This window comes from Tympanuchus pallidicinctus, unplaced genomic scaffold (genome assembly GCF_026119805.1).
Source record: "Tympanuchus pallidicinctus isolate F22 unplaced genomic scaffold, pur_lepc_1.0 scaffold13, whole genome shotgun sequence".
In the NCBI taxonomy this organism is placed as follows: domain Eukaryota; kingdom Metazoa; phylum Chordata; class Aves; order Galliformes; family Phasianidae; genus Tympanuchus; species Tympanuchus pallidicinctus.
The window spans coordinates 3,801,731-3,821,265 of NW_026294648.1; the positions used below are offsets into that span (position 1 = coordinate 3,801,731).

The 19,535-nt window shown below is 41.4% G+C and overlaps 1 protein-coding gene across 7 annotated transcripts in view; it reads right to left on the reverse strand.

Moving 5' to 3' along the window:
* TENM1 (teneurin transmembrane protein 1) overlaps positions 1–19,535 on the reverse strand; it is an 823,045-nt gene that overhangs the window by 14,705 nt on the left and 788,805 nt on the right. For all 7 annotated transcript variants that reach the window (XM_052673651.1, XM_052673650.1, XM_052673645.1 and 4 more), the window contains 4 exons: positions 12,283–12,649; positions 10,145–10,655; positions 5,284–5,456; positions 4,169–4,404 (listed from right to left, as the gene is read on the reverse strand). In XM_052673651.1, the coding sequence (XP_052529611.1) occupies positions 4,169–4,404; positions 5,284–5,456; positions 10,145–10,655; positions 12,283–12,649 (1,287 nt within the window). The remainder of the gene's footprint in view (positions 1–4,168; positions 4,405–5,283; positions 5,457–10,144; positions 10,656–12,282; positions 12,650–19,535) is intronic.

The following is a 19,535-nucleotide window of genomic DNA, read 5'->3' on the forward strand; positions in this document are numbered from 1 at the left end:
AAATGCTGATTTCAAATCCCAGAGGCTTCCTACAGATAACTCCTCCTATGTATGTGCAAGTCTACAAGGAGCCCCTGTGAGAAACTGGAGCTCATGTGTGTGGTTACAAGCCGGTAAAATCTGGTTTCTGAAAGCAGTGTTGGGTCCAAATTCCAGCTGATGAAAATAGGGAGAAAATTCAGCTGATTTCAATAATCATGTTAGTAGTTCATAACAAGATACGTTATATATTTTTAAACATTTTTTGGCTCTATTTCTATTGATTTGCTTGCCAGAAATTTTGCAGTTGTCAATGATTGCATAAACCTTCTCTTGACATTTACTCTCAAATCTAAACTGTCTCAAATGTGAAATCAGATGAGATGATTGTGTATTTCCTTGTCTGTGTCTGGACTTGAGTCAACGCAAACTGATACAGGGTGACTGAGGATTTGACCTTACCATTACAACTTGCTGCAAGGCTGGTAAATAAAGGGAGATAATTTGCTAAATATGATAATAAACATAGCTGTCAAAGCCTAAATTCAAAAGACTTTTGACTTGAATTGCAGCCAATGAGTCAATTCCATTTTTGTTATTTAAAAAGTAAAAAAAAAGAAAAAAAAAAAAAAAAAGGTGAGACTGGCCAAGCATTCAATTTTCAATTTTGTAGATATTCAGTTATAAAACCTGGCCTGCATCCAACGCCAAGTTCCTCTAACTTATGCAAAAGACAGGAGGGAGCAGAGCTGAATTCTAATCAGTATATTACTATGCACCATGCTCATTGGTTTTAACAACAGCTCTGCTTCATTTTTAGAAGTCAATTAAAATAGCACTTCAATTGATAAAAAGAAGTCCTGCTAGATGAAGACTGATGTTAAAATGCCTGATTGTACATAGATTTATTATTAATATAAAATGCATACATGCCTACGGACTGTTTTATGTACTTTCATGAAGTGCCAGGGCAGGCAGTTCTGCACTTAAAGGAAAACTCTGATTAATTCCCGTTTCCAACATTGATTTAGATGCTGAGATAAAGTTAGCTGTCTTTCCCAGCATTTCCATTAACACACTCATTTCTGCTTTAATTCTAGAGCAAGGAATATGTATCATGGAAAAAAAAAACAACACACCCTTTTCAAAACCCAACTTTTATCACATTATTGGGAATGTGCTAACAGTGGCCTCTTTCCACGACTTATTTTACACTAACAGTAACAGTTAGTTATAACACAGTTTCAAGATGGGTTTTAATTGTGGTTAGGAATTAAAAATGTTAGGAACTGGCAGAAAAGGAATAGCTCTCGTCTCTTCAACTAGGTCATCCTTTATCTCATCCCCAGTGACCTGCCTTCTAATTTACACCTCTTAGCATTCAGAGCCGTTTGTTTCAGTGACAGTATCAGGACTGATCTTTAAGTGACATCTTTAAACTTGATTTCTATGCTTTTTTATTTCCCTAGAAAACTTCTCCATTGTACTGTTTTCTTCCCTTAACTGAGGGCTCCTGCAGATCTGTTCATTTCCACCGAGAACTAGTCCAATCCCCAGAGCTTTTTTTTACATTTATTTTCAAAGTTCAGCATAGTTCTTTTTGCCCTACATTGCAAGCTTTCTAACACACTTCCTATTGTGTCAGTCATGGCACATTAAGTGCTTAACAACTTTTTTGTTTCAAGCTGGAACTCACTAGAACTCACTGGAAGTTTTCTGTAGGTCTCATCAGAACCTCATCCTCGATAAGGGCTGCTACTGATGCTACGTTTTTTTTCAAGCACTACTCATGGAAAGGATTTGTCAACAGTGGGCCTTAAGTGCCTTTCAGTATTGGCTCACTGATTCACTGTACATAGTGGCATTTTTGCTCCTGATGTCCTGCACGTTTCCTCTTATAAACAAGTTTCCAAGTAAGACAGCTGTCTGTGGGTATGTTCTGCTGCTTCTTTGCCTCCCTCTCCAGCTGCACTGTTCTGGCTTCTTTACACCAGTGCTGGCTCCCAACTCCATCAGCACCCCATGCAAACATCTCAGTGCTAAAGCTGAAGCCTGGGAATCATGTATTTAACCTTTCCTCCAAACTCTATTCATCGGTCATAGCAGCCTCAATAATCCATTTGTCTTCTGTGCTTATTTGCATGGTTTATCTTATGTGCAGAATACTTCTGCTATCAAATCCTTCTTGCTATCCCACCAGATTTCTTCCAGCCTTTCTCTGACAGCCCTGACAACTCTAAAGCTCAGTGCAGTCAGAGAAGGGGAAACAGCATAATGTAGGCAGCTGACTTTCTTTTGGGTAGGCAAGGGCAATGCTTAATCCCCCCATCATCTTGGGTAGGTATAAAAGGAAATCTATAATTCACAGAAATAACAATGCAATGTCCAGCTGCTGTGATGCTAGTGGATACTTCTGGAAGGACAAAGCATACAAATGGCATACTGGTATTGTTCTTACACCACAAACTTGCTGGAGGGAAGATGAAGGAGAAGGAAGAGAGAACACAAGTGCTTCTATGCACCAGCAGACTGACTTGGAGGCAGGTCCCTCAGGTGAACTCAAGATAGCTTCAGATTTTCAATATTTCTCTGAAAAATTTATGCCTCCAGCCAGAATCCATCCAATCCTGACCAGTTTCCTCCCTTTTTTGGCAAGCATTATTAAGGATCATGCAGAGGCAAGTGAAAATGAGATAAAAGAACTGGCAATCAATTTCAACAACAGAAAACATAAACTGAATAACAGGGAAGCTGTGCAGGATGAAGTACTTTGAAATGTAACGGTGATGAACAACTTGGCCTTGGCAGCGTAAGCAGAACAGATGAGTGGCAATGTCCTTTCCATTTAAGACTTTTATTCCGTAAGATCTTTAAAAAAGTATGTGCCATACAGTTACTTAAGCACAAAATCACACAGGAACCATTTCATTAGATAAAGTGAGCCACGGAGGCCACAGCTTCAATCCTATGATCTACACAACACACCTTTGCAATGACAATACATTCAGCTGCCTCCCTGGACAGAGAGCTGGAGAGCAACACTAGGATAGGGCAGATGCAGTCAGAGAATGAGCAAGAAACACTACATGAAGATTTTTTCCCACTTGCAAGACCCTTGTAAGTAATTAATTGTGACTGCCAAGTCTGAAAGATGTCGTTTCAAATGTTTTTTTACCCATGGTGGTAATATCATGGCCACATCATACAAGTTTTTTGTTTCTACCTCATAAGCACAGCTGAAAATCAAACTGATACATTTTTAAAGTAAAATAATATATGGGATATGATAACCAAAAAGAAATCCAGTGATTTAGTAACCATCTCCATATTTTTAGAGCTAACAGATGTACCTTCAGAGATAATACTCATCCAGCCATGTTGCAGTTAATAATGTAATATTTTAAAGTCAATGAATTCCCAGTTGTACTACTGGTACAGGTGCTTTATGGACTATTCATGTGAAAAACAGAACTGATTTTGTAAAAAAACCATCCTGCAAGGTAGTGGTCTCTTTGAGCCTTGGTGTTACCTAATTAAATGCTGAATGTTGACCATCTGTCATTGTAAACTGCAAGTTCTCCTCAAAATAAATATAAACCATGGATGTACTGTTAAAATAATTCTCTATTAGAGCTGTAAGGTAATGCAGTCAGAGGGAAGTAGGGGGGCTGAAAGCACACAGTGGAGGGCAGAATCCACAGAATTGTGGATAGATGGGGAGGCTCTACAACATCATGGCTTACAGGAGATGCCCTGGCACAGACACCCAAGGTATGCCCTGAGAGACTTCTGCACTGAGCAGAGGCTGGAACCTGCTGTATCCCCCAGAACAAAAAGGTGGTTAGATCTGAGAGGCAGAATCTGGCTCCAAGTCTGCCACTGTACTGTAGGAACTATGATTCGTCTGTTGCTCACAGCTTCTTTCAAAGACATAATTAAGTTCTTAGTTGAAAAAGAAGAGGAAGAAAAGAAGTAATTATGTCTTGAGGTCAAGTCTAACAACCAAAATCAAACAGAGATTAAACACCCCTGCCAGTATTGGAGGAGTTTGGTTTTGAAATTCATGGCTGGGGCCCACCATTGATACAAACTTCCTATTACACTTCTTACAAAGTAGAGCATTTCAACATCATTTTAGTTCAATGGCTTTCAAAGGGAACACTGCACTTCACACAAGAGGAAACCTTACCCTTAGCCTTCTCTCAAACGTGGAGATATTGCCTTTGGTCTGCTCCCTCCTTTGCCTCCATTCAATGAGATTTGAGTTATGCTCTCCAGGAAGGGAGATATTGCACTTCCCTAAAGTGGGACTGACTACTCCTGCTAGAATATGAGGCTCTGTGTTAAGCGTGATTTCCATTCCACTGGCAAAGGTGACTCTCAGAGACCCATCTGGGCTGACCCGGTAGATATTCTGTGTGTTATCTGTCAAAAAAAACAACAAGCAAAAACAGGGAATACAGAGAATTTCAGATTCACAGGTCTATGAAGAAAACGGGGCTTTGTTTGTCCCAAGTTTACAGACTTCTGTTCATGCACTAACTGCAGTGTGATTTTTGGAATCTGTAACCTCCAGATCTACACATCTACGCATGCCTAAGCCTCTCTTTATTACACTGGGACAAATGATTTCCGCTGTCCAGGTTTCCTAGCAGGATTAAAGAGTTTTGCTTTCAGCCTAGCAATACATGAACTCATAGGCTGCATTCTGATCACTGTTATTCCTCTACTCTTCCCCACTAGCATCAGGACCCTGGGGCAGAGGTTCCATTATGGCCAGCCTTGAGACTGAGTTCTACTGTTTGCTTAGGACTAAGAGACAAAAGTGAGTGTCACCCTTAATAATCAACTCCTCCTTCCTACACGTGCTGCCATCAGATACAGAACTACCAGAAAGAATTCATGGCACTGGCCAAACATGGCATTTCACTACCAAAACAGCAGCAGAGCACATCACTCTTTGGGCACAGTTCTCAGAATTACAAATCTTGGTGTATTATGGGTCAATCCAATTCCCCTAGATACTGGCATGGTTAATAGCATGTAAAGCTTGGAGACATCAGAGATTTCAATAACTACAATTTACCCACGGGATTTTTCTCGGAGGAAAAGAATTCACTGGTGGTTTGTTCCTGGCAGGAACCTCAGGAGAAATGTAAGTACTATCGAGCTATTTGTACTGAAACAAGGAAGAAACAAATGAACTAATTTCAGTGTCTTTCAATCAAACAGTTAAGAATGCAACAATATTCAGAGTCTGAAATGTGAAGACTAGGAAAGAAATAACAGAAATGCCTTCATTACCTTGTTTTAAAGTATATATTGTAGAAGTAGCTGAGAAGTTTGTAGCTGTGACCACGTTCTCCCGGTTTGAAGTATCAAGTTCCACTCTCGTCAGTTTTTCAACATCACTGTGGAAACTGCTGACTTCCCCAGTTGGGAATGTGGCATTGGTCAGGTGGCCATCAGAGTCGTACCTGCAACACACAGCATTAACACCACAGGAATACCGTGCCTGCAGACACTGCTGACATTTTTAAAAAACAGAGGGGAAAAAAAAAAAAAAAGATGCATTTTCAACACTGTTCAACAAGCAAAAAGGTAAGAATTGGTGCATGTTTCATTCTGAAAGCCAGACCTTAGGCTGCTGCAGCACTCCATAGTGTGAGGTGCTGGAACAGCTGCCCAGAGAGGTTGTGGATGCCCCGTCCCCGGAGGTATTGAAGACCAGGTTGGACGGGGCCATGGGCAGCCTGGTCTAGTAACAGATCTGGAGGTTGTGGACTTGATCCTTGGGGTCCCTTCCAACCCAAGCATGATTCTGTGATTTTATAACTGCCTTTTGCTGCTGATGAGTGAAGCACATAGTATGAATGGCAAACTGAAAAAAAGGGACCTAAAGCATAATAAGAGCAATAAAATTAGGTGGAAGTCTGTTTGGTCAGCTGTGTGGTTTTCACTCGCGTTATGTTTCCCAGGGGCCAGAACTTCTCATCACAAGTAAAATCATCAGAATCCAGGGTGCCCCATTTCAGTTAACCTAAACTGAATCAGTGCTAAAGAAACCGTTCTTGTTTAAGGACTCTACTTGATAATCAGGCCACGTTATGAAAATGCCAGTGAGTAATTCAAAAGCTGTGGAGCAATGTTTCTAATGGGTCTCTTCAGTCTACAGATAAGTTTGTTCTTTCTGACGGTTCACACAGCAAACAACGCACAACAATGGTTGGTATTTGATATAGTTCCATATTAGTGCCACCCATCTTAAAAATCTCATTGATCCTGAGACATTTTTACTCATCCAAGAGAACTCACTGAACATGCTGATGACGCTTTTGCATGAGTAAAATCAACAAATGTTCATAAAATAGAAGCCCACTTGAGCAGGTAGGAAAGCACAATTAAGTTTTCACCTATTACTATCTGTCTCTCTTGCACTCGCAAAATGTATCCTCAGCTGGTGTACCAACTGGCACAGCCCTGCTCCCTCCAAGGGGAGCTCTTCCCATTCACATCAGTAGATGGTCTGGCAATGTCCTTCACTTTAACGGGTTAGCATCCTTTCTTTCAGGCCCTCACCTATCCCTAATTAGACAAAATCTGTGTGCCACAAAAGATATTGATGAACAAAATCAGGAATTCCCTTTTCCATTCAGTATGAAAAAGAAAACAGAGCAGCTGTTCTTCTAAAATGAAACACTGGAAAAGGAAATTGCCAAGCACCTTGTATTTTTTGACATGTAAATTCATTAAATGTTAAATGCAATATAATCTCTCTCTCTTTCACCTCTTACTGCCCTAACACATTTTGTGTGACTTCTTTCCATCTCACCCTGATGTCGGTTCTGTGCCAATGGACTGAGTGCCACTCTGTGATTAAAACAGATTAAGACCACCCTTCTTCATCATTAGAAAACTCTACAAACACTGGGCAACTATATTTCATTTACTACTTGATCAAACAGCTTGCTAAGTTATTTGGATTTTCTACATTACTACACAAAAATCCCCAAATGATACATTTTTATGGGATAAATGCAGCCAGTTTGTTGGAATATACTTGTGCATAAGAATCAGGATCCACCTCTGCAGTTTTGCTGCTGGATGCTGCTGATGAAGAGGTACAGAACTTCCTGTGTAGCTGAAAACGTAACTGGATAGCAGACCAGACTTGGCACTGAACAACTAACATGAGGCTGTAGAGCACATGCCCATGTACCCTAACTCAAGTAGACGGTACAGCTGACTTCAAGGTCAGTGTCTCCATAATGGTTTCACAGTGTAACCATCCAAAGGGCTTTTTTATTCCAGATTGCTTCAAGAAACCTAGCCCTCTGAGGACAGGTTCTGCCACCTTTCACATGATGAATAACAGCACACTTGGTCTCAGTTCTTGCAGAGCAATGTCCTACCCATACTAGTAGGGGCAGAATCATGACGTATTTCTTAATGTTAATTTGGTGCCCAGTTACTGCACTGTTAATCATTCTGGTGACCATTTAATCATGCAAATAATTGCACTGATTTCAGTACTCACATGAGGAAGTGCTCACCAATATTAGAAAAGCACACTTGGGTATAGAGCTTCACAATCTATTTGCATTTCTATGTGTAGCACAGTTAAGAGTTATACCATTTCAAAGGGAAAGCAGTCTAATTAATTTTTTCAGAGAGGGCTGTTTCTTGCAGATGTTTTCTTGTCCTTGATTTAATAGAGGCCCAGTGGCCCCCCTCCCTTTTTATGGCTTTAATGATATAATATTAGGAAAAAACCCTATATGACTGAAATCGTACATTAGTACATAATTTTATGCAAGAGCTCTTCCATTCTATCAGATTAGACTAGATGGATGACAAGTACTTTTGTAGGTGGTTTTCTACCTCTTAATAATTTCCCTCTGAGAGAATCTGACACACAGGTATGTGTTCTGAACAGTTCATTATCTTTGCTCATATTCCCAAGTATGTGTGATACGTGTTGTTAAACAAACTCATTCCTATTTCAGCTTGATAGTGACATGGATTGAACTTCTGGATGTAAATGCAAATCTAGCTTAAACAGAAAAGTTGATTGCAGGCAACTGGAAAGTTGCTTGTATGTTAATTCTCTAAACTCCAACACAATGTTTATATATGACTAAGGACCATCATCTACCATGAGCTATTTATAGAGAAAAGGAAAATCAGCTTCTGAAAACACATCCACATTCAGCATATCATTGATTGTACCAATTGTCCCTCTGACATGGCATCTCAGCCACTCAGAAAGCTGTAACACATTATGAAGATGACTTAAAATATTGGTCTGAACAATAAATATTAACGATATGACTTCACCATTTAATATTGCTGCTATTTTTGTAATGTTAGATCTGTAACTCTGTTAATTTTGTTGGCAGATCTACACTGGCAGAAGTGCACAAACATACGGTCTGTACAACTGAAAGCATGAGTGTGGATACTGTCCCTTCATGTATCTCTGGGTGAGGAAATCAGTACTACATAAGTGGGAGGACCTTGCAAGCAGGAAAAGTCCCTTAAAAAGAAATCTTACTGAGTCCTGCATTACAAACTACTTGCCAGAGGACAACAGGCATGAGCAGTAATTGTCTGAAAAGGTTTACAGCCGATGCCAGTGGGACAGAGTAGGAGTAGCAATATTAAAGCCACTGAGAAGCACAGGACTACACATAATCCCCTCTAACAAGCTCAAACAATAAAGGCCCTGAAACAATGCACAGTGTTCAGCATTTTAGGAAGCAGCAGACATGACTCGGAGCTACTGTGAAAGCTTTTTGAAAGTGTCATCTGTCCACCACCGGAATTGATCCCATCCTCTGGTAGGAATTTAAATGAATCCCTCTACTTTCAAAGAAGCACATATTTTAATTGATTCACTTCTGTGTAGAACAGAAATCTCTCTTAGATCAGTGTTTAAACTGCAGCAGACAGCAAGCACCAGCCTTGTGCTCTTGCATGAAACTTGCAACTTCTACTGCTAGATGCCAGATAATGAGAACCGAATCAGGGAGGCTCTGTATGGTTTTGTTCTGAATATCGTCAAAAATGGCCCCAGTTGTCTACACCTAGAGCAACTCTATCATTTATTCTGTTTTAGTGGTATAATGGAGGGTAAAATGGAAAAATATCCCCTTCAACAACAAATCCCACACTCTAGACAGCAGTTTCCCCTGCATTTATCCCACTTGCAGTTTAATAAAAAATAATTCTAAAAAACCCATAATGATGGTGACTCAGCTGCCTTTGCAGGTGACTTATGCAGTAGCTTAATTTCTATTCATATCTCACCTGGATGGCTTTTCATTTTCCTTTTTGACAATGGACTCCTATGCCCTACAGAAAGCAGGCATTATTTTCCTTGAAGAACTTTGAACTAGTAGTGCAGTGTTAACACATGATTTCCATCAGTCACTTGCCATGTTCTCAAACAGGAATTATGACAATTATAAATAATGAGAAATCCTGATCTATCACACCTCTGTACAAATCAAACATTGCTTTTCTCTGGGGTTGTTCCCTCCCAGGGACCAGACTCTAATGTTCTGACTGCATCTGTACTGCCTTGTCTTGCTCTTTATGAGTCCTGTCAAATGTCTCAAAGCCCCTTCCTTATAAGGCCATTCCTATACCACTAATACATATCTTTTCCCTATTAGATATATGTATATTTAATTATATATCCTCTTCCCCTAACAATGGAGACAAGTCCATTCTTGCATTTGAATGTTCCTTCCACCAAGATTCTCAGTTTCTTTTGTAATACTCCTTGCTCCTATGAGTATGTTAATTTTTCCCATTTTGTCTTCCTCAGGGTTTTTGCAAATCTGTGATTCACATCACAACTGGCCTCTACTTCTTTAGTTACCAAAAATTCCAAAACCATACTTGCATTTAGAGAAACAGAGATTCACACTAATATGGTATGAATGACGTGTGGTTCCAGGCAGTTTTTGTACATGTAATGGGCACTGTGTACATTCACATTGCTTACATTTGACAGGCTGTAACACTTAAGAAATGTTTTACTGTTTGTAAGAGCTTGTACAATAGCTTTGTCTTTTGTAATTACTAGAATAAAAAAAAAACAAAACCATTTGTTTAAAACAGGGCTCCCTACATCAGAAATTTAATGCCATGGACTTACTCATACACAGTGGTCCATCCATTTTCATCACTTTTGGTTGCTAGAAGTCCTGTGTTTCCAGGATATGTCATCAGAGCCAGGTTGTAGCCTTGGGCATAAACCCTTTTCAGAACACCATTGCTGCTTATTGTCAGCCAGTATACCTGGCCGCCCGGCACCACGACCCACAGGGGCAGGCCGCTCGTGTCTCTGCGGATGTGCACCGAATTCCCATTGCTGCTGGTAATGGTGACAACGTCCCCTTCTCCGCTGTAGGTGAAGTTGTAGATGTAGTCCCTCGTGATGAGGTTCAGGGTGTGCAGGTGGGTGCCATTGATGGTGAACTGATACAGCTCTTGGTCTGCCGGTGACGCAATCTCGTACAGATTCGTGTCACTGAGGTGAGCCTTGTTTCGGCTGATGGCGCGGATGCGAACGTTGCCAAGGTCTGCTACGTACAGCGTGTCATCAGCAGAGACTGCTAGGGAGGAAGGTGCTTTCAGCTTTGCATCTTTGGCATATCCACCGTCACCTGGGACATAAATGGCAGTGTTAGTAATCTGCAATGTCTGCATTTAAGCTGAACCTCAAAGCCTGGCTTACTGCTGCTTCTCAGCATTTATATGTCAACAGGAGAGTATCTGCTTCCAATTCATTAAACCTCCATTATTTAAAGCTGGTGCAATTCTGGATCGGTCTCAGTAAAGACAAACTAGAAGACAAATTATCCAACTTACACCATTTTTACTAACTCCAAAGCCCTGATGCTCAGGGAAGCATCACATACTGAAACATGAAAGAAAAAATGTTAACGACAGGTGAAGTTTCATTTCCTACTTCTTGTATGCTGATATGTAGTCCAAGCAGAATTGTGGTATAAATAAAAATCAGTAATTCAAAGCAATTAAGGGAAGCAAAGATTAGATTGTACTTACTAAAATCTCAACATTATAGAAAAGTAAATGAGATTAATAGCCAAAAAAGGCCTTGAAAATATACCCCCTCCTATATCAATCATAATTGTACTTAGCACTTATAAATACTACGTGTTTTAAGATCCAAAGAGGATGTTTTCATGATCATGGGCTGTATACCTCAGTATCTAAATGACTTCAGATGAACAGGATTTTATGTAATCGGAAAGGAAGCATATTAAGCCTCACTCTTAGAGAGCAGCACATTACTGTTACGACTGCTCCCTTTCTCCTGACTCAGAAATACAATTTGATGGAGAATTTGAGCATATCCTTTGCTGCCTTGGAAACGGACAAATGAGCTGGTCTCTGCCAACCGGTGTCTGCCTTTCACCAGCCCAGCACTGGCACAATCATTAGGTTTGCCACAGTACTTTTCTGTGTGTGTGCTGAGGGTAGATTCCCTCAATCAGAACCCCTGACAGGATGCTATTCAGCACCGGTATGACAGAGCCATACCTGAAGCTGGAAGCACGTGGCAAAGCTCATGAGATTTTGATTATCCATAATGGGTCAGGAACTCACCTCCTCTGGAAGACCATTTACATTTTTTTTCCTCTCCTTCTTGACATACTTTATGTTTTCTTGTCAGTCATTAACCTTTTACTCGTAATGGGCGGCTTATGAATTATGATAGCATTACAGAGCTGAACAAAGTGGTTCTTGGAGATGGCAAGATGACAGTGTACTGCCTTCCTCTGTGTAAGGGAACATTCTCTTTGGTTCCATCATGAAATAGGTTTATGTGAAAAAAAAAATGCACAACAAGAAGGCGTGAGATAGCACTTTTCACAGGATGTGGAACATTTTGATACTCTCCTTGGCAAAAAGGGCTTCCACATCCAGGAGTATTCAGGTGCAATCTGCACAGGGGCTGCTAACATCTTCAGCATGAGCAAAGCTGACATAAAAAACCATACTTAGAACTCATTTTGAATGATGTGTAATCTCTGTATTGAAACAGGAAAATCTGTGCCCACTCAGAGGTTCTTCCAATGCCAGCTGGAAGACTCATGCCTCTGCACCCAATGGATTAAACAAATTCATGCGGAGCTGCTGATAAGGCTTTCTGCTTTCCAAGGAAGTTGAACCAGCCTGTTACCCCTGTCGCTTTGCTAACCTTCAGCTATGCCAGAGGGTCTTGACTGTGCAGCAACAGGAAAGTACAGGATAGCGCTGTCTTACCTGAGAAACAGTCACAATTAGGATCAATCTTGCAGTCACAATCTGACGGGGCTCCGGCAATTATGGAGATCTCGCCGTTGGTTGTGACCTGTTGTATGCGATTGATCTTTCTTTCATCAGTCTCAGCAATGTAAAGAATCCCGCTGTGGGACACAGCGATGGCTCGGGCTGACTCCAGGGTGGAGTGGATGGCCACCTTGCTGACGATGAAGTGGTCGATGCCGGGCACCTGGCAGTGAATGGGGCGCCCTGCGATGATGCGCACACGTCTGCTCTCAGAGATCTGCAGGACGATGTTGTTGTCCAGGACGTACAGCGAGTTGTCCAGCGGGTTCACTGTCAGGTCTGTTGGCCACTCTAACCGCACCTGTGAAACCAAACCACGGGGAGGGCAGGTTCAAAAAAACAATTAAGACATAAAGCAGTTTTGTTCAACCATCTCTGAGGACCTTGTCATCTAGGGGATTTACCCTCTGCTGCTGTGCTAGGATGTACCTTCAATTGCGTTTGTCAGAACAGGTTTCTATAAGCATACCCTTTTTGTGAGATCCAGCACCAATGTGAGCTAAATTTGATTTCAAAAGTAATTTAGCAACCCCTGAAAGGTATTTGCAGAAGTCCATTAAGGGCGGAACTTTATTATACCTATGCATTCATGCAAATAAAAGCATACACTTTGTGTCATGCAACATCAGCCAGAAAATTCTCCAGGTCTGAATGTTATTGTTTCAAGGTTGCACTCAGCACTGGCAGAGTGGGAAAGTTAGAGGTTGTCAATGTCCTAACACTTTAATTGACCGTTAGCACAAAAGGAAAATGACACTGTAGAAGAGCATGACACATTGCCACAATTTATTTACTAAGCCAGAAATGTTAATAAGACTTATGTGCCATAAAATATATAAGCTCATTAATTCTTTGTAATGTAATAATGCACCGATATATCAGACTTCACACAATACAGTAGCCCAGCCATTATATATATAGCCACTTATTTTAGTTTGTGAATTCAGTATTTCTGTCACGTGGTAAGTAAATTTGTCATAGTTAAGGTCAGCTTTTTGCCTTTTGCCATGAAGGTCAAGGTATCAACCAAGCAAAGTTTCCAAACAGCATTGGAGAAGATGCTACAAGAATGACCTCACTGACTTGATGTCTGTTGCATCAGGACCTGGAGGAATTCAGCATGTTCCCAGCTGGACGTGGGAAGCCTTGTCACCCTGCAAGACAGCTGGTATGGAGGCTGCTGACCACAGTGTGTTCTTGCAAAAGCTTCAGATTCCTCCTACAGAGAATGATCTGCAGCCAGTGCAACAGTTCTAGTCTGGGAATGAGCAGCTGAGGAGACCGGTGCTTCTCCCCAGTTAAAGCCTGGTGGAGGATTTAGTTTGCAGCTTGTCTATGGAAAGGTCACAGAACAACTGAGTTGCAGAGATTGCAAGACAGACTATTTTTATCTCAAGATGCTTTGCTTGTTATCTTTTGTGAAGAGATGGCTGCTTTTATCTGAGTGGAATTTCTATGGACTAAATATTTCAGTCATCAGAAGAGAATAAATGCCAATCTAAAATGCAATGGTTTTATAGGCACAGAAGCTTCCACTATTTCATGAACTGTTTTTGTTCGTGTTTCCACTGTGCTAATTAAAAGATCTATGAATGCAGAGCCCACAGATGATGATACAATGCTCAGCACTGCAGCATACCATATGGTGGAGTGTGTGGCCATCACAGGCCACCTGCTCACCCGGGGTCAGCTCAGGCACCAGGCTGAAGGCCAGCTTCTGCCTTTTGCAAGCATTGGTACTTCCAGATAATCTCATTTCCAGAGGCACGTTGCTGGTTTGATAATTGATGTTTTAATAAAGCGAGGGCATTGCGGCTCCTGTGTCTCGCCCTGCGTGGTTACGCGGTGCACCACACCATTATGAAGGCTCACAGAGTAATCGAACTCCTCCTCGTGCCCAGTCCATTTCACTAGACAACATAATAACTGGCATTGAAACTATTGCTGCTGGGTTCAAGATCTCTTCTGAACCAAGTGGCAGAATCCCTCCGAATGATGATAACTGCGGTGAGACAGCTGGAAGCAGATTCCTCCCATAAAAATGCTGAACTGTGTGTCCCACCCAACACGTATGGGCTGCTGCGCACTGAGCTGCTAGCGCATGCCTTCCTCGCTTCCGCTGAGAGCTCAATAGGACCTGAGCAAAACTTCAGGCACATGCCAACCTCTACAAGGCTGGCTGTGGGAAACTTGGGAAGAAACATATCTGCAGTGTGCTTTCAATGCAGAACACTTGATTGCTCTGTCAAACCAAATGGATTATTTGCAATGGCAGACACCATAACGCCCCCTTCACAGATCACTCTGCTGTAAAAATAATCTGTGATTAACTGTAACTAGATTATTAGTGGGAAAAACTTTGGGTTGAAACTCCCTACTTTTGCCATAACAGCTACGCATAGCACCTGCCATATCTTAATACCTGGTTTGCCTTCACAGACCAGCCACATTGTCTTCGCCTCAGTGAATAAATTGAATTCCTCCCACTGTGAAGGTATGTCTGGTGTCTTGCAGATAAACAGCGTCTGATCTGGACCAAAACAACTTCTTCTCTGGTTGATTTGAGGCTGGTTTTGTTTATTGAGGTAGAATAAGCTTTATGGAAATGTCCATTTCACTTGCAGCAAGGTGCCTAAAACCTAAGAAGAAGCTGGATCTTAACAGCTGCCATTATCTGCAAGCGCACTGCTTTCATACTGATTGCTTCTGCAAATCTAGCTGCATTATGGTAAAAATAGATCAAATTTAAATTGAGGACATCTATACAGTTCTGGCTACTAAACCTGACCTGCCAGCTAGCTCTCTGCAAAGCTTGCAGAAGGATGACTGCACTCATTCCTGGGTTTAAAGCGGTTGTGGATGTATTAATGGTCTAATTCCAGGCAAAATGTTAAAGCTAGCATGTACCTGTCTAGAGACTGCAGCAAAAAAAACAGCTGCCACTTGCTGCCGGAGGGGAAAAAAAGGCCATGTAGACCAATTAAAAGCAATCAAACGTACGAACAAATGCAAAATGCAGAATGTTCTGAATCCAAAGAAGAATTTCAGATTTGGAAAGAAATCTGCACTGCTCTGGTCAGGATGTGGCTTCATGGCATTAAAGGAGAGTGAGCTGGGGCTGCTGCTCACCCCTCATCTGCCCCTGCAGTCCCCAAAGCAGTGCTGAGCTTTCCCTGCTCCTGTGGTGTGTGGGTTCAGGAACCGTGTCTGGCTGAAAACTAATCACCTCAATCAGCTTAAGCTGAAGTGTAAGTGCACCCTCAGGTTCACTGTTACCTTGAAAAGTCACCGGTTGTTTCTTTTCTTTGAAAGCAAGCTGCCCTCTGGCAGGTTTCTGTGACCAAACCATCAGTTGTGCTGCGTTCAAAGCCAATAAACATATTACAGAGAAGCACTTCAATTCTCATCTGATATGACTATGCCTATTAAAAAGTTTTTCCAGACAAACACTCAGTTAGGGTTAGAATATTAAGTCAGTTAATATACTTTTTAATCTGAAGCAGCACTTCATCTGCAGAGTCCTCTCCTATAGACGTATATTTTTCTTATAATTAAAAATTGAGCCAACTGCCAAGTGTGTTTGCTTATACCTGATGGGTTTTTATTTTTAAGCAGTGCACAGAAATGGCTTTGCAGATTATCCCATTATGAGCAAAAAGATAAGATTTGTTCAGCGGCAGTCAATACCTTACTTCACACATTGAAATTTTCAGGTGACAATCTTGGCTTGGTTCACTGGAGACTGAGCTTATGCAGTGGAAATCACTGTGGAAACAAGTGAACCCTTGAGCAATGAGACCTTTTTCATGTAAGTATTAGCATGCCAGCTTCTCCAGGAGTCCAGCATTTAACTGTCAGCATAAGGCACCAGCTATAGGTAATAATCAATGTCTGGTTTGAGAAGTGCAAAATTAAAACCCACTGGCCTGGCTTTCTAACAGGTTTTTTTCATGTCAAGTGTTCTGGAAAATACAAAATGCACTGAGATGGCTTCGACTTAAATACCTTTTCATGGGGAGATCTACATTTAGGTAGTTAAATAGCTCTCAGGCTTGAATGGTTGGTATATTTTCTTTCTTGCATCAATATGCATGTGCCTGTATAACCATCTGCCTATCTATCTATCTGGTTGTGAAAATCCTTTGTGCAGCAGAACATTGGAACTAAGTAAATACTGTGAGTTTTTTGCAAAGTAGCACCCACACCAGCACATTCACCCATACACCTCTTAAGCACACAGAGACACACATGGACACACATCAGTATTAGCAAAGAGTACCATTTTGCTTTTTGTTTTGACCACACGACCAAAACATTCTGCACAACATTTTACAGCTGTGGCTTTTTTGGTGTTACTTTACAGAAATCAGATCAAAAACTGTTTTACTGTTCATATCAAAACAAGAAAAGTAATGAGGGAAAAACTTATCCTTGTCCACAGATGCAGATTTCAATTCACATGTTTGAGATGCTGGGGTAAATTTCACTGGGGTAAGTTTAATTTATCGTGGGTTAAAAGAAAACTGCATAAATCCATAGAAAGTCTTCACAGTTGCTTTGATTTCTTGCCGTGCACTGATTGTATGTTTTGATTCAATTTCATGTAGTAGCACAAAATTCATGCCAATTGTTTCTGATAGTCCTGACTGATGGATTACTTCCTATCCGTACTGCTGAGCCTCAAGCATTTCTATTTATGCTAGCTTTGTCTTTATTCTGCTCTATGACACGCATTTGCAGACCTCATCACAGCCTCCTCTATATTTCTCTTTTGCTGCTAACCTCATTCTCTCATCCCTTTCTCTCCACACTCCAGATGTTGCTTCCAGCACAGCCGTGTACGCACCCCACTGCTATGTGGAACAGTATTTTCCTCCTCCTGCTGAACCCCTTCTTTCTCCTCCTCCCCTGCGTACAAAGGCTCAGAGAAAGGACTTGCTTAGGTGGGGCTCTAGAGGTGAACACAGCTTACAAGGCTGGAGGAGCCTGCTTCTGCTTCCCTGAACTTTCTACATGATGTCTCACTATATATATTCCTCGCTATTTCCTCACAGTTGACAAGCACTGATATTTTTTTCATCATTTTCTGACAGTTTGCTCTCACTTCTGGGCTCTCTCTTTTGTTGACACTGACACTGTCAGCGTATCTCCTTCCTTAATGGCACAGAGACAGAGCTGTGCTCACGCAGCCTGACACAGGGAGCACTTGGCATGGTGGGATTACAGCTTCCTCCCACTCGGAGCCAGCCTTTGTTTCCCATGCTCCTGACGCTGCCTACTACAAAATTCAGAATTATGCAGTTCAGCTGTAGCGGTCCCTGCTCTAAACTTCACAAACGTTGCTCTCTATGCATTCATCGTTCCCCAGTGCAAAATCCAAATAAATGAGTTTAGCAGCCTAACGACCGCTGTTTGCTGCTCTAGGCTAGGCAAGCAGCTGTGGCACATTGACAGAAGCAGCTCGGAGCTCTGAGACTCTGATTCCCCGGGATCACAGGGCGGGCAATGCTTCCCCCAGCCTGCCCCTACCCTCGCTAATTTCCAGTGGGTGGGGACCCAGCAGAGGGGCGCAGAGCGAAGGCACACACCACCAGCCTTCAACACTCCTCTCCGCTTTGCTTGCTGCAAGCTCCACTGTTCTCTTTCCAGCTCTCTTCCACAATTTCTTTTTTATGCTTTTTTTTCCTACTTGACATCTTCAAAGACTGCATGAGGAATCTTGGGTTGACTAAATCGATAGGAAAGTTGATTTCTACGGGGACAGGTTTCACACTGTCTTTATTTAATAACAGACAGAATATTATCTAGAAACACATAAGCCCATTGACTATGAAGATCAATGGGACTTAGATTCCTAAGCCATTTAAGTCTGTTTAAACATAGCATCCATGGTTTATACAGGTTAGGAAGAAAATACTTCGTTAAACACCCAGAAGGAATTACAGTGTTTCAACCAGGCTGGTGCCTCTGAGAGGAGGAATTTGAGACTCTTCACTTAAAATGTCTGAAAATAAATCATGAATCTTACTCAAACTTGACTCCTTGCAGAAATCCTTCTGTAAGAGTATTATTTACATTCAGTAGGTACTCACAAGAAAACCCATCAGAGAGCCTTTGAACCTTGCTTGACACTGTAAACAGGCACTGATTTTGTCAACTGAGGGTATTTGTTACTGCTGTGATGCATATTTGGACATGCATTATCAGATCATGGCAGAAAAGCATAGAGAAATAAATTTTAGGACTAGCGCTCTCAAATGAAATTCAAGACGTTTTCAGAATGGTTCTTGATATCTCTAGCAAAGTTTTCAATCTCTGGATCTCAGGCTCTCAGGAATTTCTCAACTTAGAAAGCAACCACTGATCTCTTCCAATTCGCTCTATTTCTGATGTATCTTTCACGAGCAATTCAGTGCTCTTATTATTGTTCACACTAACCACCAAAGACATTGGCTTTGTTGTTTCCACTGACGTGGACACAGAAATTTAACTGAACTGGCAAGTATAATAGAAGAAAGAAATACATATGGATGGAAGACCAAGAAGGTTTTACATCATATCATGACTTTCTCCAGTTTTCACCAGAGACAGCTACATGCTGCTCAGTTTTCCATTTTGCTTTGAGCAGTTGATTGAATGGCTATTGAGTGATGTTCAGACATTTATGATTTTCCTGCAATGTGACCTACATTGCTAAACTTCATAAATTTATCCTCTAAGGCAGTGTATCATTTTGCATGCCATACCCATCCCAAAGGAATCTATCAGCAGGAGATGAGGCCCACTTTGTACACGCCGAATGTCCTTCAGACATTTTTAGCTAATTTGTTTGCAAATGTGTGTGTTATTGTCAGCGTAACATACTGCATAAAATGGCGCTCTCTATCATCCTGTTTGCATTTCTCTGCGTCCCAAACTTAATAATTCACAGCCATAAACATAATCTCTGTATGGCAGGCTACAAATGGGTACAACCAATTTCTGTCTTGACATCTGCATTTTTTTTTTTCCTGCACTGACACAGTATCTATTCTCATTTTTGCTCATGAGGAACAATGGTAGAAAAGATGCCAAAGCAAAACCAGTATCTTGAAGAGGGGAAATCAGACACTCCTCCTGCCATTTCACTCCTGAGGCTGCCACAGCTTGCTTTCATTTGACTTCAGCAGCCTGTAAGATAACTCAGT